General features: G+C 43.8%; 1 protein-coding gene across 1 annotated transcript in view; it reads left to right on the forward strand.

Moving 5' to 3' along the window:
• The window catches only part of LOC129853618 (phosphatidylinositol 4,5-bisphosphate 5-phosphatase A-like), a 43,806-nt gene extending 18,723 nt beyond the window's left edge, over window positions 1–25,083 (forward strand). Inside the window, exons 2-13 of the mRNA XM_055919835.1 lie at window positions 4,379–4,940; window positions 8,228–8,335; window positions 8,639–8,747; window positions 17,374–17,490; window positions 18,644–18,819; window positions 19,116–19,227; window positions 19,375–19,484; window positions 19,606–19,813; window positions 20,044–20,181; window positions 20,331–20,414; window positions 22,114–22,218; window positions 22,468–25,083. Of these exons, the coding sequence (XP_055775810.1) occupies window positions 4,393–4,940; window positions 8,228–8,335; window positions 8,639–8,747; window positions 17,374–17,490; window positions 18,644–18,819; window positions 19,116–19,227; window positions 19,375–19,484; window positions 19,606–19,813; window positions 20,044–20,181; window positions 20,331–20,414; window positions 22,114–22,218; window positions 22,468–22,791 (2,139 nt within the window). The 5' untranslated portion in view covers window positions 4,379–4,392 and the 3' untranslated portion in view covers window positions 22,792–25,083. The remainder of the gene's footprint in view (window positions 1–4,378; window positions 4,941–8,227; window positions 8,336–8,638; window positions 8,748–17,373; window positions 17,491–18,643; window positions 18,820–19,115; window positions 19,228–19,374; window positions 19,485–19,605; window positions 19,814–20,043; window positions 20,182–20,330; window positions 20,415–22,113; window positions 22,219–22,467) is intronic.
• Window positions 25,084–27,888: the final 2,805 nt, after the last annotated feature.

Consider the following 27,888-nt stretch of genomic DNA (forward strand, 5'->3'; position numbering starts at 1 on the left):
TGGCTCTTATCAATAGCCATTATCAAGTTGTAAATTATAGTGCATAGATAATGGTGTTATTTCCTGCGAAAAAAATAGATGCTTTTTCCACTTGGAACCGGTAGGTTCGCAAGACCTTATTCATAGTTTCCTTGCTCGTAAAGGTGGTGGAATTTTTAGGGAATTACGTCAAGGTCAGAATATGGGGTATCTATAGACACAACGCAGCCACACCTTCAATGATTCGATCACCCCAAACGAATAGCTGTTGAATAGCATGCTATTCTCATGCTTACATTCAAGGTCAGAATACACGTAGAGAGAAAAGTGCATCAATGTGAATAAATGAAACGGCAAAACAGATATGTATGAGAATACCATCAAATAACTGGCAACCTTCTGTACTGTCGCCTCATATGAAACATTAGCTCTTTAATCCAAAATGCTGGAATATAGAACCAACGTTTTAGCTTCACTGTCCAAATAAATACGCAGGGAAGTGTAGGTATAAAATACCATTCCTTTACTTGTTAGTTACTGTGATTGCATTTTTCCCAAATAATATTCACAATTTCATATTTTCTTACTTTCCATATTGTTCACTAGCAGTCATACTACCACTACCTCCCATATACTCCCTTTTCAGTCATCCAGCATTTCTTTCCAGACCTCACCCCCTCCCGTTCCTCCATTGGCTGCTGATAGTTATCTCTAGCTGTATGTGAAAGCGGCCATGGGGACTGTGACAGCCAGCCGAGTGCACAGCACATGTGTCATCTTGGCGTGGAGAGAGACGGAGAGGCAGAGCGTAGGGTAATTTTAGGTATAGAATTAGATAGACAGAGAAAATGACAGGGATGAGGCAAAATATAGGATAATAAATAAGAGAGATACAGTGTGTGTGAGATGGAGACGAACAATGACGGCAGAGGAGACGTTGGAAGTACAATGGAAGATAAGGAGTCGGAAGAGCGGGGGTTAAGGCATGGTAAATGAGATAGGACCAGAGGATATGTGTACAAATGGGAAAGGAACAAACATGAGATAGGCTACTGTATATGCACGGTTGACAGACATTGAATGTTGTCATCGTAGGTACTGTCCAGCCTGCCTGACTCATCCCCAGTCAGCGCTGCTCGTTTTGTACCCACCCTCTCCCACGTGTGCCGAATCACCAGACACCCCCCTCCGCATTCCTCCACAAAAACACCATACATGGACTATAGGCATGTGCCCAGGGACCAAGCTATTGGCCCACATACAAAACAAAATGTTACCATGCATGTACAGCTCAGGGGGACTTGTCACGTGAGTTGAACTAACCTCCAGGAGCTGTAGCTCCACTATCAGCTCTGCATCAAGGTCACAACCCTGCCTCCAGAAGGTCTTGTAACATATTTTAAAAGCAGATGACAAAAAGTATTCACACCACTTGAATTTTTCCACATTTAGTTGTGTTATGAAGTGGGATTAAAATGGATTTAATTGTAATTTTTTTGTCAACGATCTACACAAAATACTCTGCAATGTCAAAGTGGAAGAATTACATATACACTACTGGTCAAAAGTTTTAGAACGCCTTCTCATACAAGGATTTTTCTTTATTTTGACTATTTTCTACATTGTAGAATAATAGTGAAGATATCAAAATTATGAAATTACACAAATGGAATCATGTAGTAACCAAAAAAGTGTTAAACAAATCAAAATATATTTGAGATTTAAGGTTCTTCAAATAGACGCCTTTTGCCTTGATGACAGCTTTGCACACTCTTGGCATTCTCTCAACCAGCTTCACCTGGAATGCTTTTCCAACAGTCTTGAAGGAATTCCCATGCTTTTACTTCACTCTGCGGTCTGACTCATCCCAAACCATCTCAATTTGGTTGAGGTCGGGGGATTGTGGATGCCAGGTCATCTGATGCAGCACTCCATCACTCTCCTTCTTGGTAAAATAGCCCTTACACAGCCTGGAGGTCTGTTGGGTCATTGTCCTGTTGAAAAACAAATGAAAGTCCCACTAAGCCCAAACCAGATGGAATGGTGTATCACTGCAGAATGCTGTGGTAGCCATGCTGGTTAAGTGTGCCTTGAAGTCTAAATAAATCACTGACAGTGTCACCAGCAAAGCATCCCTACACCATAACACCTTCTCCTCCATGCTTTATGGTGGGAAATACACATGCAGAGATCATCTGTTCACCCACACCACGTCTCACACAGACACGGCTGTTGGAACCAAAAATCTCAAATTTGGACTCCAGATCAAAGGGCAGATTTCCACCGGTCTAATGTCCGTTGCTCGTGTTTCTTGGTGTCCTTTAGTAGTTGTTTCTTTGCAGCAAATCGACCACAAAGGCCTGATTCACGTAGTCTCCTCTGAACAGTTGATGTTGAGATGTGTCTGTTACTTGAATTCTGTGAAGCATTTATTTGTGCTGCAATATCTGAGGTTGGTAACTCTAATGAATTTATCCTCTGCAGCAGAGGTAACTCTGGATCTGCCATTCCTGTGGCGATCCTCATGAGAGCCAGTTTCATCATAGCGCTTGATGGTTTTTGCGACTGCACTTGAAGAAACAAAGTTCTTGAAATTTTCCCTATTGACTGATCTTCATGTCTTAAAGTAATGATGGACTGTCATTTATCTTCTGTATACCACCCCTACCTTGTCACAACACAACTGATTGGCTCAAATGCATTAAGAAGCTAAGAAATTCCACAAATTAACTTTTAACAAGGCACACATGTTAATTCAAATGCATTCCATGTGACTACCTTATGAAGCTGGTCGAGAGAATTCCAAGAGTGCAAAGCTGTCATCAAGGCAAAGGGTGGCTATTTGAAGAATCTCAAATATAAAAATATTTTGATTTGTTTAACACTTTTTCTGTTTACTACATGATTCTATATGTGTTATTTCATAGTTTTGATGTCTTCACTATATTCTACATTGTAGAAAATAGTTAAAATAAAGAAAAACCCTTGAATGAGTAGGTGTTCTAAAACTTTTGACCGGTAGTGTATATATTTTTTAATGAATGGAAAATAAAACACTAATATATCTTAATTAGATATGTATTCAAACCCCATGACTCAATGAATTAGTAAAAAATTCTAAAAACCTATTTCCAAATTATGGGGTATTGTGTGTAAATCTAAATGAATCTAAATTAACATAATAACCCTTTTTGGTTCCAGGTAGAACCCCTTTTCTGTTCTATGCAGAACCCTTTCCACAGAGGGTTATACATGGAACCCAAAAGGGTTCTACCTGGAACTAAAAAGGATTGTACCTGGAACCAAAAAGGGTTCTTCGCTTCTGAGATTGTTCTGTTACACTGCACTGGCATTTGCTTTGTAATATAGGTACAATATAGTGTCAGTACTTTCAGATATACCTTATAGAGGGTGAGGTGATGTTGTGTTGGATGGATGCCCAGCAGTCTTGGCATTCAAGAGGTGCCCTCCTTATATCTCCTGGTCCAGTCTGAGAGATGGCATCTCTCCTCACGTCTCTGTCTCCCAACCACAGTGGATGAGTTATGTGTATGGCCAGTGTCCCAGACTTGTCATGAGTCACCTCTCTCAGGCCCAGGGGCACTCACAGGCCAGAGGCTGGCTCATACTCCACGTGCACCCCCCCCCCCACCCCCCCCACCCTCTCTCAGTTGTTATTACCATGCTATCAGGTTGTTTTGCTGCAGACCCTACAGCGGTTTCTGTGACTTGTGTCTATCAGGTGTTCTGAGCTGATATGAACTGTCTCTGCGTCTCCGTGGTTACCGGGGAATGACAGACGAGGTGGCTCAGGTACAAAGAGAGCTGCTGAGATAAGCCACGCCCTGTCTTGTTCTCCTCATTCTATTTCTGAGTTGGTCCAAGACCTGTGTGAGGTGTGAAGTGTAGGAGGTTATAAATAAGAGTGTGAAGTGGATGACCCGTCCTTTGCGCTCTTTCTCTCTTTTCTCTCCTGTTTTTACCTCCTCTGCTCATCACCTGCTGCGTCTCACCCTCTCCTCCCCACCCACTTCCTCTTATTCCCCTCGATGCTCTGCTCTCATAAAACACCTTCACCCTTCTCTCTCTCACTGTCTCTCTTCCCTCTCTCTCTCTTAATTACCTGTTTCAGACGCTCTCAGTCGCCCACGAGAGGGCAGACAGCCAAACACTCAGGGCTGGCATTATGCTGCCAGAGCAGCCTAGGAATGGGGAGAATGTGAACTGCTCAATCACATGAACAGCTGAGTCAGTGAGAGCACATGATAACCCTCCCCACCCTCACCAGACATTTGGAATTCTTGTCTCCGATTGCTTCTTTAGCATCTAGTCTGTCTATACTGCGTGGCACACTGATGGAATATGGTGAACATGGCTTTCCCCTGCTATTGTTTTTCAGTGAGCTTCTGGGAGATGGATCCAGACAACCAGAACCAATGCCAGCCCCACCCTGAGAACCCATCTGGACTATCAGAGGTTTTAACCCCCACTCCAGCAGCACCTCCAGGCACAGAAACGCCAACCTCTGAACCCTGCGCCAATGCTCCTGCTCCTCAGCCGTCAGTCCCAGCCCGGCCTCGACGGCCTCAGAGGACCCCCAGAGTAGAGGGCTCTGTAGATATCTGTGAGCCCAAACCTGACCCCACAGAGGCTAACCAGGACAGATCCACGCCTGATGCTCCAGCTGGGGCCAGCGGTCATAAGCCCATGCGCCCTGGAGCAGCCAAGCCCCCTGGGGGACCTGGAGAGACAGTGGGGTACACTGAAACCACTCTGAAGGCTGGCCCTAAAGTCCCAGGCCACCCCCCAGGGGCCCGGAACCCCATCTCAATGAGGGCAGCCTCAATGCCCCAGCCACCGTCCTCCAGGCCTATACCTCCCCACCTCAACCCTCATGCCCAGAGGGCCTTCTCCGTGTCGGGCACCGCGGACACACAGGCCCAGGTGGTAGAAGACTTCAGGTGAGCTCCAGGCTCTGTGTGTTATCTGTCCAATCCAGCTTTCACTAATGCATAATAGTTTTTTAAAAACATGAACAGAAAACGCTTTTTAAGAGCAGGCTTCAGACCTTCAGTGTTGTGGGGGCCCAGTCATTTGTCAATACATAGCTCTAAGCACCATAGTAAAGGCTGCAGTGGCACTAAACTTTTACTGGGGTGTAGTTTCCATTAACAAAGTGAAAGGGGCAGGGAACTGATTGACTACTGTACATACCACCAGAGTACAATAAGTTCCTGGTTTAGTGACTACTTCTTCTCAAGGTCTCTTCCTCCTCTCTTAACTCAAGCTCAACTCAAGTCAGTGGGTGTTTCTCAATATGCATTCTACCGTGCTCCACACTCTCATGCTCCAAGTGCATTCTCCAAGGACGTTCACTTGAGTACATTCTTGTGAGGATGAGAGTGTGGAGAACGCATTAAACATTACATTTGAGAAGCACTCACACTTCCCCTACTGTATTAGCTTATGCTGCATCTCCCCATTCACTGAACATTTTTCCAGTCAGGACAATGGAAACAATAGAGACGTAACAAGATATACACAAAGCAAACGTTTTACTTCATAATTATTAGCTAGATATATGTGAATCGTTGTAATCTAGCTAGCCAGCTTATACTAATGTTATGCAAGGTACAGTAGATGTCAATTCTTCGTGGGTAGCTAGCTAACAATTATTCGTGGCTAGCTAGCTATGGATTTACCCATTCACTGAACCTTCCTTCTAGCCAGGACAATGGAAATAGAGACGAAAAAAGATATACACAAAGCAAACATTTTACGTCATAACTATCAGCTAGCTATATGTGAATCATAATAATGAAGCTAACCAGATAGTATAACAGGCAAAAATTACCTAAAACCAATGTTATCCAAGGGAGATGTTAATTCTTTGTGGGTAGCTAGCTAACAATTATTTGTGGCTATCTGGCTAGCTAACAGTAGTAACTATTGACTTACTATGAGCTTGCGACCTACGCACACTACAATGGGTATTGTAGGCATGTAACCATGACAAAATTAACACAGCATGTAATTATTCATGTATCAAGATAAAATAGTGTAGTCAGGTAACATACAGTGCATCCGGAAAGTATTCAGACCCCTTCCCCTTTTCCACATTTTGTTACATTACAGTCTTATTCTAAAATGGATTAAACTAATTTATTTCCTCATCAATCTCCACACAATACAACATCAGGACAAAGCGAGAACAGGTATTTAGAAATGTTTCGTAATTTAAAAAAAACAAACAACAGAAATACATTGTTTACATAAGTATTCAGACCCTTTGCTATGATATTTGAAATTGAGCTCAGGTGCATTATGTTTCCATTGATCATCCTTGAGATGTTTCTACAACTTGTTTGGAGTCCACCTGTGGTAAATTCAATTGATTGGACATGATTTGGAAAGGCACACAACTGTCTATATAAGGTCCCACAGTTGACAGTGCATGTCAGAGGTCGAAGGAATTGTCGAAGGCACTCCGAGACAGAGGTCAGAGGTCGAAGGCACTCCGAGACAGGATTGTGTCGAGGAACAGATCTGGGGAAGGGTACCAAAAAATGTCCGCAGCATTGAAGATCCCCAAGAACACAGTGGCCTTCATCATTCTTAAAGTTTGGAACCACCAAGACTCTTCCTAGAGCTGGTCGCCCGGCCAAACTGAGAAATCGGGGGAGAAGGGCCTTAGTCGGGGAGGTGACCAAGAACACGATGGTCACTCTGACAGAGCTCCAGATTTCTACTGTGGAGATGGGAGAATCTTCCAGAAGGACAACCATCTCTGCAGCACTCCACCAATCAGGCCTTTATGGTAGAGTGGTCAGACGGAAGCCACTCCTCAGTACAAGGCACATGAAAGCCCGCTTGGAGTTTGCCAAAAGGCACCTAAATGACTCTCAGACTGATAAAACCAAAATTGTCTTTGTTCTGAATGCCAAGTCTTTGACCTGAATGCCAAGCATCACGTCTGTAGGAAACCTGGCACCATTCCTACTGTGAAGCATGATGGTGGCAGCAGCCTTCTGCTGTGGGGACGTTTTTCAGCTGCAGAGACTGGAAGGTTCACCTTCCAACAGGACAACGACCCTAAGCACACAGCCAAGACAACGCAGACGTGGCTTTGGGACAAGTCTCTGAATGTCCGTGAGTGGCCCAGCCAGTGCCTGGACTTGAACCCGATCAAACATCTCTGGAGAGACCTGAAAATATTTGTGCAGCAATGCTCCCCATCCAACCTGACAAAGCTTGAGAGGATCTGGGAGAAACTCCTCAAATACAGCTATGCCAAGCTTGTAGCGTTATACCCAAGAAGACTTGAGGCTGTAATCGCTGCCAAAGGTGCTTCAACAAAGTACTGAGTAAAGGGTCTGAATGCTTATGTAAATGTCATATTTAGTTTTTTTGTCAACGAGTTTTTTTGTCAACAATTCTAAAAAACGTTTTTTTTGCTTCATCAGTATGGGGAAGCAAAAAAAATGTGTGTAGATTGATGAGGGGGGAAAACTATTTAATTAATTTTAGAATAAGGCTGTGATGTAACAAAATGTGGAAAAAGTCAAGGGGTTGAATAATTTCCGAATGCACTGTGTGAGATGTGGATAGGCAGTCAGAGTATATTTTCTCTCGCGTTAGCTAAAATAATGATCTGTTGTTTCAAGAAAATGTGCGTTCTTTTAACGTGGTTGCGTCATATTTTTTTGCTTACTTTCCTTTGAAGCTTGCACCGATGCATGCTTCAAAATATGTACAAGCGTATACTCATTCGAGAAGTGCCCTCCGTGGTCCGTTTCGCGTACTTTGATTTGGACTCATTCTCCGGTCCTACCCTGCTCCAATTTGTGTGCTGGGAGCACAGTAGTATGTATGTTGAGAAGCACCCGTCTTTGCCACTGAAACGATGAAATCGAGCAGTCCCACTCTGTGTTGTTTTTGTGTTATTTTCTACTCACAGCACAGACCCAGTGTCCCGAGGCTTTGTCAGAGCTCTCTGCTAACCTCTCTCATTTATGATGCTAATTAAGCTAATGGAGAGAGTGGATAATCAGTAGATCAATAGAATTATGTCAGAGAAAGACTTTGTATGTGTACAGTATGTTAAATGCTTAAGGATGTGCCCACCCAAGTCCTGAAATATGAATTAAATGTTCTGCAGTTCATTAAGAATCTGTTGCCTAATTATTTGGTTACGGGTTGAACCAAGCTTCTATTGATTGTGAGTTTCTGTGTTCCTGCTCTATGATAGAGTGCACATAATCACATGGAATGTGGGCGGTGCCATGCCGCCGGATGACATCACTGCTCTGCTGGGATTGCACGTTGGGGATGGAAACACAGACATGTATATCATTGGGTGAGCTTTTCCCAGGTGGCAGTCAGCCAACCATCTCCCCATTGCCAACTATTCCAGAAGACCTCTCTTGTCCCTTATATCCATCCCCCTTCGATATACAGTCCCCTAGGTTATGAGTGGTTGGGTTTACTGTCAAACAACATTGATCCATCTATCTAGCTCCCTTTAGTTGTGTTTCTGTTTCCCCCTACATATTTATTCTTGTTGCAGTCCTTTCCCTCTCTCTCTCTCTCCTCACCTATCTTTATCGCTCTCCCTATGGCCTCCGTATAATGACTGTGTGTGTAACTGCTGCTCTCTCAGGCTACAGGAAGTCAACTCCATGATCAACAAAAGGCTGAAAGACGTTCTCTTCACAGACCAATGGAGTGATGCCTGCATGGAGAGACTCAGCCTCTTCGGATACATACTGGTCAGTAAAGGGTTGACACAGAGACACGCACACTTATGCACAAGCACGCTAACACATACACCACATGTTTGTGGTAAACACACAAAAAGATAATTAACTACAGAGCAAACAAATGGAGCTCACGTTATATACATTTGTGGAAACTGTTTTGAAATGTAAGTGCAGTGTGAGCCAGTTTCGGCACTCTGTGCTCATATCTCTCCCAATGCATGCGAGATAATATGCTAGGGCATAGTGGAGCGTGGAGGCTGACTACAATCAAGCGTGCAGTGTTGGTTTATCTGTTATCTTCCTCTGTCTGCCAGGCTCTCATACAACACACACACTCTCTCTCTCTTCTCTCTCTCTCTCGCTCACAGCTCTGTGGCTTATCTTGAGCCCCTCACCCAATGGCATGTTGCAGCACTCTTGGTTAGGGAAAATTTCTCATCCGTTTCAAATGTGCTTATTTATGCTCCATCCATTAAAATGTGCTTGTGTGTGTGTGTGTGTGTGTGTGTGTTTATTTGAGAGACAGAGAGAGAGACAAAGTAATGGAGAGGAGGGGTCCTGGCCACAGCTGGTGCAGTGTGGTTGGTTGGTGTTTGTTGACCTGTCAGTGTCTAACACATTGTTTAGGCCTGTTGGAGCTGTAGGGAGAGCGGATGAACCTGCTGCAGAGAAACAGCAGAGAGCTAGACAAGAGAACGTCTCCCAGGGTGCTGGTTTATTTCGGGACTTTAATGCTCCCTCCATGTTGATGGCTCTGTGACAGTGAGACTGATGCTGTCCCCTGGCCATCTCATACCCTGCTTGACTCCAAAATGCTCATGAGAACATTTTATGTGCATTTGTGTTCACATGCATGCATGGGTAGGCTTATTTGTTAGAATTGAATGTCTGAGTGGTTGTTAGTGTCTGTAGTCTACCTCAGAACTTGAACCATGACAGTACTACGTTAATAGTCTGTCTAGTCATGGCATGTTGCACAGACATGAGGTTTCCAAAAATGGCCTGTAGTAACCCAACACCCCCTCTTTCCTCACAGTCAGTAATATCCCACCTCCTTCTCCTCTTTCCTCTCTCCTCTGCTCTCACAGCCCACTGTCAGAGCTGGCAGTCAATTAGACCAATCAGAAGAGAGCTTGCCAAACCATCCACCCTAGAGACAAATCAGTCAATCAAGTATTTTTCTCTGTCCAGCACCGTCAACACTAGGAATCACTTACAGGGCAACATATCAAATCAAATCAAATTGTATTTGTCACATGCGCCAAATACAAAAGGTGTAGTACCGTGAAATGCTTACTTACAAGCCCTTAACCTTTTTAAGAAAAATAAGAGTTAAGAAAAATATTTACTAAATAAACTAAAGTCCAAAATATTAAGAGCAACAATAAAATAACAATAACGAGGCTATGTACAGGGGGTGCCAGTATCGAGTCAATGTGCGGAGGCACAGGTTAGTCGAGGTAATTGAGGTAATATGTACATGTAGGTAGGGGGAAAGTGACTATGCATAGATAATAAACAGCGAGTAGCAGCAGCGTACAAAAAAAGCGGGGAGGGTCAATGCAAATAGTCTGGGTAGCCATTTCATTAGCTGTTCTGCAGTCTTATGGCTTGGTGGAAGAAGCTGTTAAGAAGCCTTTTGTACCTAGACTTGGCGCTCCGGTACCACTTGCCATGCGGAGGCAGAGAGAACAGTCTATGACTAGGGTGGCTGGAGTCTTTGGCAATTTTTACGGCCTTCGCTGACAGCGCCTGGTATAGAGGTCCTGGATGGCTGGAAGCTTGGCCCCAGTGATGTACTGGGCTGTACACACTACCCTCTCTAGCGCCTTGCGGTCGGAGGCCGAACAGTTGCCATACCAGGCGGTGATGCAACCAATCAGGATGCTCTAGATGGTGCAGCTGTTGAACTTTTGGATAATCTGAAGATCTATGCCAAATCTTTTCAGTTTCCTGAGGGGGAATAAGCGTTGTCGTACCCTCATCACGATGGTCTTGGTGTGTTTGGACCATGATAGTTTGTTGGTGATGTGGACACCAAGAAACTTGAAGCTCTCAACCTGCTCCACTGCTGCCCCGTCGATGAGAATGGGGGTGTGCTCGGCCCTCCTTTTCCTGTAGTCCACGATCATCTCCTTTGTCTTGATCACATTGAGGGAGAGGTTGTTGTCCTGGCACCACACTTCCATATCTCTGACCTCCTCCCTATAGGCTGTCTCATTGTTGTTGGTGATCAGGCTTACCACCGCTGTGTCGTCGGAAAACTTAATGATGGTGTTGGAGTCCTGCTTGGCCACGCAGTCATGGGTGAACAGGGAGTACAGGTGGGGACTAAGCACGCACCCTTGAGGGGTCCCCGTGTTGAGGATCAGCATGCCAGAGGTGTTGTTGCCTACCCTTACCACCTGGGGGCGGCCCTTCAGGAAGTCCAGGATCCAGTTGCAGAGGGAGGTGTTTAGTCCCAGGGTTCTTAGCTTAGTGATGAGCTTTGAGGGGACTATGGTGTTTGAAGGCACTATGGTGTTTTTGTCCTCTATTGTAGCTTGGTCCCATATCTATTTGTGTTCTTGCCAACTCCATTGCTATCATTTTGTTTGGCATGACAATTCCATAATGAGTTGGCAAGAGAACAGAAACAGACTATTACCTAGGCTACCTCTATTGATATTTTGTTGGACGTATCAAACATTGTTTTTCCGAGACAAATCACAGGCAAAAATGTAATATAGAAGGAAATAAAGACAAAGCTTATAAAAGATGAAGAGTACATGAAAATTCCTATGGTCGTCAGAGCTACGCCCCAGCGGTAAACTGGATTTGCACTTGACTTCCACTGCAAAACTCCAGGACTGCCCTGTTGAGTTTTGGCACACACTCATACACTCAAACACACACTCACACAAACACATGCCTAGGGGTCCGTAATGTATTTTCTATTATCAACCCAAAATGTGGTTTGGCAGCCCAGGCAGCGCTCCCAAATGTGTTTACTGAGGAAGGGGAAGGATGAAGCGTTACTGTAATCTCTGTTCTGGAGTGAAAAATGCCATTTTGTACCTTTGGCTTGTTTCCATTAGGAAACCTGTACTTCATTTCCCCCTTCTATACCTTTATTAAAAATCAAATCAAGGTTTATTGGTCGCAAACACCGATTTGCAGATGTTAACGCAGGTACAGTGAAATACTTGTGCACTCCACCAATCAGGTCTTTATGGTAGAGTGGCCAAACGGAAGCCACTCCTCAGTAAAAGGCACATGACAGCTGATAAAATAATTTATACGTTTAAAGATAATGATTAAATAATTCTACCCTGAAACGTAACCATTAGGGAGTATAGTTTATGTAGCATGTATAAGGAATAATTAAATTATTAAACATAAGTCCAATTAGGTTGGACTGGGAGAGAGAGAAATGTGTGTGTGCCTAAGAAAATACCGAAGAACAATTAAACTGTGTTTGAACCGACCTGGCTAGAACTCTGAGAAACTTATGAGGACAGGGAGTACTTCTCAAGGTTTCCCTAATCTCGAGGGAATGGAACTGTCGGCTGGGTAGTGATACACAGTGGTGAAAACTATGGAGAAGGATAAAACTCACCTACTGTTTGTGTGTATGTATGTGCGTATGATGTCTACTGTTTGTGTGGAAGTATGTGCGTAATTAAGGAGGATGGTATAAAATGGATGTCTTTGTATTCTTGACTTTAGAACGTTCTCTGAATAAACTGTACTAGCCTTGTGCATAAGCTGAGTCTTTGCCTAATTATTATTATACCCATGGTCTTACAACCCTCGGGGATTGGTCAAAGCTATTGATTGATAGTTATTATCATTGGGATTGAAAATTCTCATGACACAGCCCGCTTGGAATTTGCCAAAAGGCACCTAAAGACTCTCAGACCATGAGAAACAAGATTCTCTAAGACTTGGCATTCAAGTCTTTGGCCTGAATGCCAAGCTTCATATCTGGAGGGAATCTGGCACCATCCTTACGGTGAAGTATGGTGGTGGCAGCATCATGCTGTGGAGATGTTTTTTCAGCGGCAGGGACTGGGAGACTAGTCAGGATCAAGGGAAAGATGAATGGAGCAAAGTATAGAGCGATCCTTGATGAAAACCTGCTCCAGTCAGGACATCAGAGAGCCCCCACACCACTAGAGGGATACCTTCAACCACCAACGTACCATCCTGAGACAAGGCCGAGTATAGCCCATAAAGATCTCCGCCACAGCACAACCCAAGGGGGGGGGGGGGGGGGGGGGCAACCCAGACAGGAAGATCACGTCAGTTACTCAACCCACTCAAGTGACACACCCTCCTGTAATAGGGTTAGAGGCAGAGAATCCCAGTGGAGAGAGGGGAACCGACCAGGCAGAGACAGCAAAGGCGGTTCGTTGCTCCATAGCCTTTCCATTCACCTTCACACTCCTGGGCCAGACTACACTCAATCATATGACCCACTGAAGAGATGAGTCTTCAGTAAAGACTTAAAGGTTGAGACAGAGTCTGTGTCTCTCACATGGGTAGGCAGACCATTCCATAAAAATGGAGCTCTATAGGAGAAAGCCCTGCCTCCAGCTGTTTGCTTAGAAATTCTAGGGACAATTAGGAGACCTGCGTCTTGTGACCGTAGCGTACGTTTAGGTATGTACGGCAGGACCAAATCGGAAAGATAGGTAGGAGCAAGCCCATGTAATGCTTTGTAGGTTAGCAGTAAAACCTTGAAATCAGCCCTTGCCTTAAAACCTCTTGAGAATACAGGGGGTGCTGTTTACCATTAGCATAATTTCCTCTACAGATTAAACTGCCTCTTATTCAATTATTGCTCCTACTATATGCATATAATTAATACCATTGGATAGAAAACAATCTATAGTTTCTAAAAACCGTTTCAATTTTGTCTCTAAGTGAAACACAAGTCATTTGACAGCACTTTCCCTGATCAAGAAGAAGAATGCAAGATGTGTATGCTCGCTTCAACGCTCTGCCTATATATGGTCACGCCACCTATGACCCGAAACACACTTCATTCGTCTTCCTCTGGGTGTCAAGAGGACGCCAGAGGAGAAATTTTTTGTTTATCTTGTACTGACGTGAAATAAGACCTATTTCTTTGGCGTGACCAACAACTTCCGGTTCTCTGATTCGCGGGATTTGCAGGTGCGATTGTCTTCTGTTTTGCTGCCGTTAAGGATGAAAACTATCTCCGTCTCGAAGTTTGTTTGATACATGTGACCATATCATCTTAATGTATGTTTTTTCAATATAGTTTAATCAGATTATTTGAATTTTTTCGGGAGTTTTGCCAGATGTTGGGCTTTCAATATCTGTACGCTGTGTATTTTTTCTGAAATGTTTTAAGACAAGTAATTAGTTATATGACGTTGGTCTCTGTAATTGTTCTGGCTGCATCGGCATTATTTCAGATTGCAGCTGCAATGTAGAACTGTGATTTATACCTGGAAAAATGCACATTTTTCAAAAAAAAACTATGCTATACCATAAATATGTTATCAGACTGTCATCTTATGAATTTGTTTCTTGGTTAGTGGCTATATATATTTTCATTTAGTCGAATTAGTGATAGCTACTGACGCAGGAAAAAACTGTTGTGGAGTAAAAAAATTGTGTCTTTTGCTAACGTGTTTAGCTAATAGATTTACATATTGTGTCTTCCCTGTAAAACATTTGAAAAATCTGAAATGGTGGCTTTATTCACAAGATCTGTGTCTTTCATTAGGTGTCTTGGACTTGTGATTTAATGATATTTAGATGCTACTATTTAATTGTGACGCTATGCTAGCGATGCTAATCAGTGTGGGGGGGGTTGGGGGTGCTCCCGAATCCGGGGTATGTGCTTGGTAGAGGTTTTAACAGGAAGCCAGTGTAGGGAGGCTAGAACTGGAGTAATATGATCACATTTTTTACTTCTAGTCAGGATTCTAGCTGCCGTATTTAGCACTAACTGAAGTTTACTTTGTGCTTTATCCGGGTAGCCGGAAAGTAGAGCATTGCCGTAGTCTAACCTAGAAGTAACAAAAGCATGGATTCATTTTTCTGCATCATTTTTGGACAGAAAGTTTCTGATTTTTGCAATGTTACGTAGATGGAAAAAAGCTGTCCTTGAAACAGTCATGATATGTTCGTCAAAAGAGAGATCAGGGTCCAGAGTAACGCCGAGGTCCTTCACAGTTTTATTTGAGACGACTGTACAACCATCAAGATTAATTGTCAGATTCAACAGAATATCTCTTTGTTTCTTGGGACCTAGAACAAGCATCTCTGTTTTGTCCGAGTTTAAAAGTAGAAAGTTTGCAGCCATCCACTTCCTTATGTCTGAAACACAGGCTTCTAGCGAGGGCAATTTTGAAATGTACAGCTGTGTCATCCGCATAGCAGTGAAAGTTAACATTATGTTTTCGAATGACATCCCCAAGAGGTAAAATATATATTGAAAACAATAGTGGTCCTAAAACGGAACCTTGAGGAACACCGAAATTTACAGTTGATTTGTCAGAGGACAAACCATTCACAGATATAAACTGATATCTTTCCGACAGATAAGATCTAAACCAGGCCAGAACTTGTCCGTGTAGACCAATTTGGGTTTCCAATCTCTCCAAAAGAATGTGGTGATCGATGGTATCAAAAGCAGCAATAAGGTCTAGGAGCACATGTGTTGGGCTGACCCCAACCCCCTCTGGAGAGCCTGCAGTTGTGGATGGTGCAATTGCCATGTTATGTGGTGTTACAGCCCAACAGGATGTTCTCAATGCTGCATCTGTAGAAGTTTGTGAGGTTCTTAGGGACCAAGACAAATTTCTTCAGCCTCCTGAGGTTGAAGAGGGGCTGTTGCGCCTTCTTCACCACACTGTCTGTGTGAACAGACCATTGAGTGATGTGCACGCCAAGGAACTTTAAGCTTTTGACCCTCTCCACTGCGACCCCTTCGATGTGGATGGGTGTGTGCTCTCTCTGCTGTTTCCTGTAGTCCACGATCAGCTCCTTTGTTTAATTGATGTTGAGGGAGAGATTTTTTTCCCACCAAGGCACTCAGCTCCTCCTTGTAGACTGTATCGTCGATGTTGGTAATCAGGCCCACCACTGTTGTGTCGTCAGCTGACTTGATGATTGAGTTGGAGACACACATAGCCACGTAGTCATGGGTGAACAGGGAGTACAGGAGGCGGCTGAGCCTGTGGGGCCCCTCTTGTTGAGGATCAGTGTGGCGGAGGTGTTGTTGCCTACCTTCACCACTTGGGGTCGGGCCCATCAGGAAGTCCAGGACCCAGCTGCACAAAGAGGGGTTCAGACCCAGGGCCCTGAGCATTTTAGTGATGAGCTTGGAGGGCACTATGTTGTTGAAGGCTGAGCTGTAGTTGATGAAAGGCATTTTTACATAGGTATTCCTCTTGTCCAGGTGGGATAGGAAGGTGTGCACTGAGATAGATTGCATTGTCCATGGATCTGTTAATAGATAGTGAATAAATCACTTTATTACCTAGAGTCTAGACTAATGAAATACAAGTGCAGGCTGGGAGGCTCAATGTGATCATTGTGAGTACATACCTACTGTGTACTGCTGTAACATGTATTCCACAGTGCAGTATTGCAAAATCAGGCACCATGTTTTTCCCTCACATTTACTGTTTAGACAGAGACGTTAGACTGCTGGCTATGGCCTCCTTTATGTTCACTGCTTGCAAAACAGAGGAAAACAGAGGAAGAGCTGGGCCACTGGATCCTGCAGGGCACAATACAAATGTGAGGAGAGAGAGAGGAGGAAAGAGAGACATCACTGGTACACAGAGACGGAAAGGCATACAGTTAGCAGGCTTCAGACAGACAGCATAGAGAGGTTGCGTATATAAACTCAGTGGCCAATTTATTAGGTACACCTATCTAGTTCCCGGGTCGGACCCTTTGGCTCTAGAACAGCCTGAATTTTTCGGGCATGGATTCTACAAGGTGTGGCGTTCAAACATTGCTCAATTGGTATCAAAGGACCTAACATGTACTAGGAAAACATTCCCCACGCCATTACACCACCGCCACCAGCCTGTACCGTTGACACCAGGCAGGATGGAGTCATGGACTGATGCTGCGTACGTCAAATTCTGACTCTGACATCAGCAACAGGAACCGTGATTCGTCGGACAAGGCAATGTTTTTCCACTCCTCAATTTTCCAGTGTTGGTGATCACGTGCCCACTGGAGCCGCTTCTTGTTGTTTTTAGCTGATAGGAGTGAAACGCAGCTGCAATAGCCCATCCATGACAAGGAACGACGAGTTCCTTGTCATGCGACGTTGAGCATGCGACCATGCTCAACATCGCTTAGGTCACTCGTTTTGCCCATTTTAACGTTCAATCGAACAGTAACTGCCTGGATGCCTGTCTGCCTGCAAGCCAAGGCCACGTGTCTATAGGAGCGAACCATTTTCGTGAACGTGGTGGTGTACTTAATAAACTGGCAACTGAGTGTAGATTACAGTAGTAATTATCCATTGAATGGTAGCAGGACACAAATTACCACCACCATCACTAATATTTTCTCTCTCTCTCTGTCTCTCGGTCTCTCTGTCTCTCTCCCTCTCTGCCCCTCCTCTCTCCCTCTCTGTTGGTCCCTCTCTCAGGTGACATCCCAGCGGATGCAAGGGGTGTTGCTGCTGGTGTTTGCTAAGTACTACCACCTCCCTTTCCTCCGAGGGGTGCAGACAGAGACCACCCGCACTGGCCTGGGGGGCTACTGGGTGAGACAACTGCCTGTTGAGACCTCATCCAACTGACCAACTGACCAACTGGCGGAGAACCACAACCAACTGACAGAACGGACCCATCCTACTGACCAAGTGACAGAGAAGCACACCTAAATGACCCAACTGATAGAGAACCACAGTCAAACAGCCACACCAATGAAGACTCAACACTCTAGGCTAGATAGAGTAAAATGGCATGCCAGCATTACTGAAGTTCACATTCAGAACTGGCCCACCCTTAAAACCTCCACACAGCCTGTCTAAGGACAGCCAGACAGTGCTAATGATGAAAAATGACCTGCCTCCAGGTTTGCTTCTGTTGGCCTCTTTGTTTCCCTTACTGTTCATCAATTAGTAGGAAGGGTTTAGCAGGAAGGGTTTTGGGGGGCAGGCTGTACCCAAAGCTTGTATCTGTGCTCCCTCCATACCTCTGATGTCCACAAGGTGGTGCTTTAGTGTTTCGAAAAATAATGTTTTTATGGTTCAAAGCATTAAACACTCCTCAGATAATATATTTAGATATAATAAAACGTGTTTTCTAATGTTTACATATCTACTCTTTAAGAAGTTAAAATAATCAGTGTACCCTTTAAGGCTAATGAAATCCCATGCAGTTCATCAAAGTGTTCAGGCAGGGGGATCTGTCTGCCTGTCTTACTGAGAGATACATAGAGTTCCATGTAGTAATGCACAGTGAAGTCTCTATTGCCTTCCCTGTATGAACTCAGATAAGCATCAGCACATTCTGCAGGTCTCCCTCTGCTGTGTCATCTCTTGTATTTTAGTAGGTCAGAGCTGTAGAGGGAGAGCAGCAGGAGGAACCACACGGCTCCATCCTGCCTCCATTCACACAGATCGCTGCACGTGAAATATTGATCATGTCATTCACTAGTCATAAATGTATCCGCAAACTTCCTGCCCTCAGATGTGTTTACGCACCAGGGGTTGTATTTCATAGGCTAGGCTACTATTCATACTATTTATTCTCTCAGTTTGCAAATTGAATGTTTTATCCCATCATACTAATCCTGCCATTCTTCTGCGCCTGTCCCCAATCTTCAACCTTATTCTGTTTCTCTCTTTTTTCTCTCACTCTACCCCTTCCTTTATTCTTTCTCCCCTTCTCCTTTCTCTATTCTTGTTCTAGGGTAATAAAGGGGGTGTGAGTGTGCGCATGTCTGTGTTTGGTCACACCATCTGTTTTCTGAACTGCCACCTGCCGGCCCACATGGAGAACTCTGAGCAGCGTATGGAGGACTTTGAGAGCATCCTGCAGCAGCAGCAGTTTGAAGGCCAGGCTGCCACAGGGGTGCTCGACCACGAGTTAGTCACTCTACACATGAACGCGCACACCCACCCACTTAAGTTTCCATCCAGGCACTTGCACAAATAAACAAACACATAAGAAAGCATGCTCAGAGCGGTCCATCTCCCTTTTATCCAGCAAAGATATAGAGGGTATAGTTACTGTTACACTAAAAGAAGTACCTCATTTTGCCATCAATATACCTAAACAATATATTTTGTGTGATCTAGAGGACATACCTTATCATTAAAAAGGCGTCTTTGCAGTTCCGCTCTGTCCTAAATCCACTCCATACTATTCTCCTCCTCCACAGTGTGGTGTTCTGGTTTGGAGATCTGAATTTCCGCATTGATGAACTGGAGATTCCGGCAGTGAAAACAGCCATTGATAACAACAAACTCACCATGCTGTGGGAGAAAGACCAGGTGAGATGCCTGTTCAAGATAAAGGCCCATTACACGGTCTTTAACGGAGCTTGTAATGCATAGACGATGCCACTAGAGGGCCTACAGAGACCAAAATAACAGAGACACTTCATTTAACATTATTAATTGTTATCCCCCATTCTACAGCTGAACATGGCCAAAGACAGCGAGACGGTGCTGGTGGGCTTTCTGGAGGGACCTCTCAAATTCCCTCCCACTTACAAGTTTGACGTGGGGACAGATACATATGATACAAGGTTTGTGGTGACATGGGGGGTCCACCTTGCAGCTCTTTGAATTAAAAATTTAATGAGATGAGTGTTCTGATCGTCACAGTTCTTACCCTCCCTGCTCTCTCTATCTTTCTCTCTCTCTCAGTGGGAAGAAGCGTAAGCCTGCGTGGACAGACAGGATCCTGTGGCGTCTGAGGGCCACAGCTCCCTTTGGGCAGGCCCCTAATGCTAAGAAGAGAGGCTCTGTGTCAGGATTGAGCAGCGGGACCAAGGTCACCCAGCACTTCTACCGCAGCCACATGGAGTACATGGTCAGCGACCACAAGCCTGTCTCTTCCATCTTCACCCTCCAGGTGAGACACAGCCTCTCTCCCTCTCTTTCCCCCACACGTCCTACTTGTCACCTGAGCTGTGACATGCACATAACTGTGCCCGAAACCTGTAATAAACTGGGATAACCATGGTAGTAACAGATACAGATACAGACAGTATGTTGATGCTGTGTTATCGCAGAGAGATGTTGATGTTGTGTTCTAATGATTGTATACCATGATGATATTGATGTCCAGAATGCTGTGTGTAGTTCCCCTATAAGGTGGACATGCCACTGGTGACAATCATGGTGGAGGATGAGTGGAACAGCATTGCAGACGCCACGTGCACATTCAAAGCTGCACCTAATTTCGCACGCAGCTCCTGGGACTGGATTGGACTGTACAAGGTACTCACTCTTCCTCTTAACCTTCTAGTGCTGATTTCAATGTTTAACGAAGTTTGAAGTATCCCAGATAATGTTTATTGATAAAGTAATAATTAGCTAAGACATTAAGTTTTTTAAATCAAGAATTGGTGTTGCCTTTGCCTCCCCAGGTGGGATTCAAACACCATAAGGACTATGTAGGCTATGTATGGGCCAAGCAGGAGGAGGCAGATTACCATAGAGTAGAACACGAGGTAAGGGCGACTTTTAATATATAATATGTGTATAATATATATACAGTTGAAGTCTGAAGTTTACATACACTTAGGTTGGAGTCATTAAAACTTGTTTTTAAACCACTCCACAAATGTATTGTTAACAAACTATAGTTTTGGCAAGTCAGTTAGGACATCTACTTTGTGCATGACACAAGTAATTTTCCCAACAGTTTTTTACAGACAGATTATTTCACTGTATCACAATTCCAGTGGGTCAGAAGTTTACATAAACTAAGTTGACTGTGCCTTTAAACAGCTTGGAAAATTCCAGAAAATTATGTCATGGCTTTAGCCTACCTTCAAACCCAGTGCCTCTTTGCTTGACATCATGGGAAAATCAAAAGAAATCAGCCAAGACCTCAGAAAAAAAATTGTAGACCTCCACAAGTCTGGTTCATCCTTGGGAGCAATTTCCAAACGCCTGAAGCCTGAAGGTACCACCTTCATTTGTACAAACAATAGTACGCAAGTATAAACACCATGGGACCACGCAGCCATCATACCGCTCAGGAAGGAGACGCGTTCTGTTTCCTAGAGATGGACGTACTTTGGTGTGAAAAGTGAAAATCAATTCCAGAACAACAGCAAAGGACTTTGTGAAGATGCTGGAGGAAACGGGTACAAAAGTATCTATATCCACAGTAAAACAAGTCCTATATCGACATAACCTGAAAGGCCACTCAGCAAGGAAGAAGCAACTGCTCCAAAACCGCCATAAAAAAGCATGACTACGGTTTGCAACTGCACATGGGGACAAAGATTGTACTTTTTGGAGAAATGTCCTCTGGTCTGATGAAACAAAAATAGAACTGTTTGGCCATAATGACCATAGTTATGTTTGGAGGAAAAAGGGGGCGGCTTGCAACCCGAAGAACACCATTCCAACCGTGAAGCACGGGGGATGGCAGCATCATGTTGTGGGGGTGCTTTGCTACAGGAGGGACTGGTGCACTTCACAAAATAGATGGCATTATGAGGAAATAAAATTATGTGGATATATTGAAGCAACATCTCAAGACATCAGTCAGGAAGTTAAAGCTTGGTCGCAAATGGGTCTTCCACATGGACAATGACCCCAAGCATACTTCCAAAGTTGTGGCAAAATGGCGTAAGGACAACAAAGTCAAGGTGATGGCCACTCCAATACAAAGCCCTGACCTCAATCCCATAGAAAATGTGTGGGCAGAACTGAAAAAGCTTGTGTGAGCAAGGAGGCTTACACACCTGACTTAGTTACACCAGCTCTGTCAGGAGGAATGGGCCAAAATTCACCCTACTTATTGTGGAAAGCTTGTGGAAGGCTACCCAAAACGTTTGACCCAAGTTAAACAATTTAAAGGCAATGCTACCAAATACTAATTGAGTAAACTTCTGACCCACTGGGAATGTGATGAAAGAAATAAAAGCTGAAATATATAATTCTCTACTATTATTCTGACGTTTCACATTCTTAAAATAAAGTGGTGATCCTAACTGACCTAAGACAGGGAATTTTTACAAGGATTAAATGTCAGTAATTGTGAAACTGAGTTTAAATGTATTTGGCTAAGGTGTATGTTAACTTCCGTCTTCAACTGTATAATATGAAACACATAAATGAACTGGAGAACCTTGTCATGGTATCTTTGTTTGTTTTGACTCTTCTCTCCCTGTCTTCCTGTCTTTACCTCTGCAGGTGACCTTTACCGAGGAAGAATTGCCCAAGGGCTCAGGAGACTTCATTTTGTGTTACTATAGCAACAACACGAGCACCCTCGTGGGTGTGACAGAACCTTTTCAGGTACCTACAATGATGCTCTGGTTTTAGGGTAAATATATCAAATGTTGAGGTATAATGGGAGCACTGGACTATGATGGGATTGGTAATTTAACTCTCCTTTGGTTCTTCCATCCCCCCCCCCCCTCGTCCTCTTCTTAATTTTGATCTACACCCTTTTCCTATGCTACTCCCCTATGCTCTTATTTTCTTGATCGTCTCTTCTTTCTCTCTCTTCCTCCTCCACCTCCCTCTTCTCTCTCTCCTCTGCAGATCCAGCTGCCCACCTCCAGCCCCGCCGGTAGCCCCTCTGACGACAGTTCTGACTTCACCTCTGAGGACGACAGCACAGTGGTCGGTGTGAAGACCAAATCCCGCAGTCCCAGCCCCCGGAAAAAGAAGCACAGAACACGACACAGCCAAAGCCGCAGTCCCAGCCACAGCCGCAGTGGCAGCCCTGCTCTGCCCGAAATGAAGGGCCTCAAGCTGCAGCCTGGCTTGGCCCAGAACACCACTGATGGCTCTGCCTCTGGCAATGCCCCAGAGGGTACGGATCGGGAGAAGGTCTCAGCTGAGGCTGGAAATACAGGGTTGTGATGGAGCCCCTGTTATCCTGCTCTCACATTACCAACTATGTGTGGTTTCTTTATACATGATGCACTGTAGTGTATTGTATGTTTTCTTTATTGAAAATGTACATTTGCGGATGCCATTTGTTTCAGAACTGGGGTTAGGCTTCAGGTGCAGGAAGACTACTTTATCTTGTGTGATTTTTCTTAAGCGGTTTTCAAGTGTTTATCTCCCTGTAGGTTCTCTCATTCCTCACTCTGTCACTCTTCCCTCTCAGGCATAGAACATACAGGGAGCTTTTGGCTGATTTCAATTGGTTCTTACTTGGCAAATCATTACCAAATCCCAGGCAGAGGGAAATTGCTGCCAAATGCATTTCGGGTCCATATCGGCGGCAGTTTCACAGATATTTTGAAGCAGCATAATATTTCCCCCTCTATATCAGCCCTGGTGGCTTAGTCAGCAGATCAGCATGTGTGTGAGCATGAGGAAATGCTGTCTCCCGATGAGGTAAACGATTGGTTTGACTCCCAAAGGGAACATTCCTCGCAAATAGGAATAATCCCTATTTGCTTTAGCAGGTCCTGTCCTACATTTTAATACAGCATTGTGTCTACTGCTACATACATTCTCTAAGGGACCAGGTTACCATGGACAAAACCATTTGGTTCCACAGTATGTGCAACCCCTTGTGAGTTGTGAGCGCACCTCTGAGCGGCAGGTCTTTGTAAAACTATCCTGAGGCCTGACCGCGTGGGTCACTTAAATGCCATGATGAAAAAATAAGGTAAAAAATGGCAATGTTCACCTTCAGGTTACTGATGTTCCCAGGTGTCCTCTTTCCTTCCCTCCCCATCTCTATCTGTCTCTCTGTCTCTCTTATGTCCCCTCTCTCCCTTTTTCCCTTTGGGTGATGGTGATTAGCAGACACTGTTCTGTCACTAGTAGTGATGTGTTGAATTGTTAGCGTGTGACCTCCAATGAGCCATCCTAAACACTTTGTACCTATGGGCTGTTAGCTTAGGACAGTGTGTGCTGTTGTACTGTAACCTCATTGTGTGTGTGTTCATGTAAGTATGCCACTGAGTGTGTTTTATGAAAGTTTGGGTTTGCAGAAGTGCGTGTGTATTTGTGTGATTGATAGTGATGTGTATGTGCTTGCATGGTTTTCTGGACTGTACATTCCGGTACTGTGATTTTGTGCTGTTAAAAGTGCTGTTTTAGATTCCTCTTTGTAAGATACTTAGCTGTTGAGAAGTGTTAGGAAAAACATGTGATGATGACTGTGTAAACACAACATTATATGGTAGATATAGCTACATAAGGAAAATGAAAGAATGAATCAGTTTGCTAGCAGAATAACAATAAATACTTGAAAAAATTGAATAAAATAAATACATCTTATTTAAAATATAGAAAACACAATGTAGATAGTTTGAAGCTCATCCAAGGTAAAGGATCAGTGCTGCATACAGTATGTGCAAGTGAACTTGACTTTTGTTGTTGTTGTTATGTATTGATTATGTGTATCAATCAATATAACTGAATTGATCCAAAATACGGTTATAGAAAAGGTGATAAGACAAGACTAGATCTGAAAATCAAGTTGAATTGTCCTTTGTTGTTTTAGTCTTTGGCAACGTCTCGCTCCCATACTGTACGTGCAATGAAAAATATGTGAGTAGTAACTAAGAAATGTTATTGAAAGCTTATATTATGTTTTTTAAAAATGAGAGTAGGTTATGTATGTAAAGGACAAATATCAAATAGAGAACAGATGACAATCAGTGCCCAAAAAGATTATTATACTTAAACATTATGCATTTATTTTCTTATTTTGTGTCAAAAGAGAGCCTGAATTCTGCTGGCCAGTGTGGGTGAAAAAGGGTTTAAAGTTCAAGTTCTATTCAATTTAATAGGCTATATTGTGTATACATATTTGTTTTATATTTATTTTACTTTTATATTTATTCATGCACAACAGTTTTATGTGGAGGCAAAAATAAACAACCTATTTTCACTTGGTTTATCTGTGATTTCAGATCAAAAGTAGGTTATGTGCATTGTATTGGCTCTGCAAGCTTGTATGTCATTGGGATCTGAGGAGACTGTCTTAAAACATCTGGGCAACATTACAGCAACATTGTCAGAGGCATGAATTGATTACTTGTTGAATGTTGATGTTGGAGGGTGGTGTGTGGACTCGTCCGCTGGGGTCAGGGCACAGAGGGGGAACTCCTCTGCTTTCCAGCTCAACACCTCTGTCACACACACACACACACTGTTCAGAGATAAAATAAAACTCCTCGTCAAGCTGTACAGCTGGTCTGCTCTCTGAGTCTTTCTTGTTTTCAGTCAGCCAGATCAAATGACATTGACCACTCTGATAAGGAATTAATTATATTGCACTACTTTGATGTTGTTTCAGTGTATTGTATGTGCTCTCTTAAAAAACATAAAATGCTCTGACACCTCATTGTATTGGGGGTGTTTGCTTGCAGGGGAGAAGACCCCTAGAAATCTTACAAAGGAAGAATACGCTATGAGGCACGTTCAGTGTTGGTTGCTATTGAAAAATAACCAGGTCAGATCTACGATAGTCATTGTAAAAAGCATTAACATTATTTAAAAAATTCTACCAACATAGTATCCTACACCTAAAGACCCACAACTCTGCTTGTATTGTAGTCTGCATAAAGTATGTGTACAGTCAGGTCATTAATTATTGGCACCCTTAATACCGATGAGCATAAAATACTATTGCCACCCCTTTTTATTGCCACCCCTTTTTTCAATACTCTAGCACCCTCCCTCCTCTTGCAAGGATAATGACACTGAGCCTTTTTCTAGAATGTTTTATGAGATTGGAGAACACATTGGTAGGGGTCTTAGACCATTCCTCCATATATAATCTTCCAGGTCCTTGATATCCTTACTCTGCTCTTATGGATGGCCCTCTTCAATGGGTTTCAAATAAAATCCAAATAAAATCACATTTTATTTCTCACATGCCCCGAATACAACAGGTGTAGATTTTACTGTGGAATGCTTACTTATGAACCCTTTCACAACAATGCAAAGTTAAAAAGTAAGAAAAATTGTCCAAAAGGAATGGTAACACAATACAATAACGAGATTATATACAAGGAGTACCAGTACAGAGTCAATGTGCAGAGGTACGAGGTTGTTAAGGTAATTGATGTAATATGTACATGTAGGTCAGGGTAAAAGTGACTAGGGAATCAGGATAGATAATAAACAATAGCAGCAGCGTATGTGAAGAGTCTGAAAGTGTGTGTTTGTGTGTGTGTGTGTGGCATAAAATGCATGTGTGTGTGTTTTATGTGTATGAGCGTATGTAGTCATATGTAGGCTATGTGTGTGTTGGAGTGTCAGTGTAGTATGTGGGAGTTTGTGGGGAGAGTCCAATGAGTCTGCATAGATCCGGTGCAAGAGAGTCAGTGCAAATATTAAGGGGGTCACTGCAAATAGTCAGGGTAGTCATTTGATTAACTGTTTAGCAGTCTTACGGCTTAGGGGGTAGAAGTAGTTCAGGAGCCTTTTGGTCCCAGACTTGGCGCTCCAGTACCACTTGCCATAAGGTAGCAGAGAGAACGGTCTATGACTTGGATGGCTGAAGTCTTTGACAATTTCTAGGGCCTTCCTCTGACACCGCCTGGTAAAAAGGTCCTGGATGGCAGGGAGCTTTGCCCCAGTGATGTACTGGGCCGTATGCACTACCCTCTGTAGTGCCTGGCGGTCAGAGGCCGAGCAGTTGCCATACCAAACGGTGATGCAGCCAGTCAAGATGCTCTCAATGGTGCAGCTGTAGAACATTTGGATGATCTAAGGGCCCATGCCAAATCTTTTTAGCCTCCTGAGGGGGAAGAAGCGTAGTCATTCCCTCTTCACGACTCTGTTGGTGTGTTTGGACTTTTGATAGTTTGGACTTTGTCCACATGACTTTTGATGTGGCCACATCCTTAGTGATGTGGACACCGCAAGGAACTTGAAGATCTCAACCCACTCCACTACAGCCCTGTCGATGTGAATGGGAGCGTGCTCGGCCCTCCGTTTCCTGTAGTCCACGATCAGCTCCTTCATCTTGCTGACGCTGAGGGAGAGGTTGTTGACCTGGCACCACACTGCCAGGTCTCTGACCTCCTACCTATAGGCTGTCTCATAATTGTCCTATCATCGTCGTGTCATCAGCAAACGTAATGGTGGTGTTGGAGTCGTGCGAGGCCATGCAGTCATGGGTGAACAGGAGGGGACTAAGCACACACCCCTGAGGGTGTTGATGTTGTTGATGGTCAGTGTGGCGGATGTGTTGTTGCCTATACTCCCCATATATATATATATATACTCTTCCTGGTGGCCCGCCAGGAAGTCCAGCATCCAGTTGCAGAGGGAGGTGTTCAGTCCCAGTGTCTTTAGCTTAGTGATGATCTTGGAGTGCACTATGGTGTTGAACGCTGAGCTGTAGTCAATGAACAGCATTCTCACGTAGGTGTTCCTTTTGTCCAGGTGGGAAAAGGCAGCGTGGAGGGCAATAGATATTGTCATCATCTGTGGATCTGTTGGAGTGGTATCCAAATTGGAGTGGGTCTGGGATAATGGTGTTGATGTGAACCATGACCAGCCTTTCAAAGCATTTCATGGCTACATATGTTAGTGCTACGTGGCAATGGTCATGGTAAGAGATGATGTCATGTTTGTGTAAAGATCATAGCTTGTGGTTGGACTTTGAATGTGCCATTGAATGTGTTTTTGAGAAACCCCCACAAGTAATGCTGTTGCTGGAATACATACAGATGCCATATCTACATTTGAAAATAATCTTGCAGCAACAGGAAATGTGAATTGTTATGGGGATTATTTAATGGACATTTTTTGTAGAGGTTGATACATTTGTCATTAGGGCAAATCAAGTCAGAAATTTGAACGTGGAAATTACAAACGTTAGAAGTCTTTTTAAACCTTGAATACACTACTAGTTTGCATTTCTTGTGCAGGAACAATTCTGCAACAACAGGATGATCAAATGAAGATACGGCATCTGTAAGAGGCAAGTCCGGGCCACAAGTCAATAAGCACTCTGATAGCGCTGGTGATGAAACAGAC

Source organism: Salvelinus fontinalis, chromosome 4 (genome assembly GCF_029448725.1).
Source record: "Salvelinus fontinalis isolate EN_2023a chromosome 4, ASM2944872v1, whole genome shotgun sequence".
NCBI classification, from domain to species: Eukaryota; Metazoa; Chordata; class Actinopteri; order Salmoniformes; family Salmonidae; genus Salvelinus; species Salvelinus fontinalis.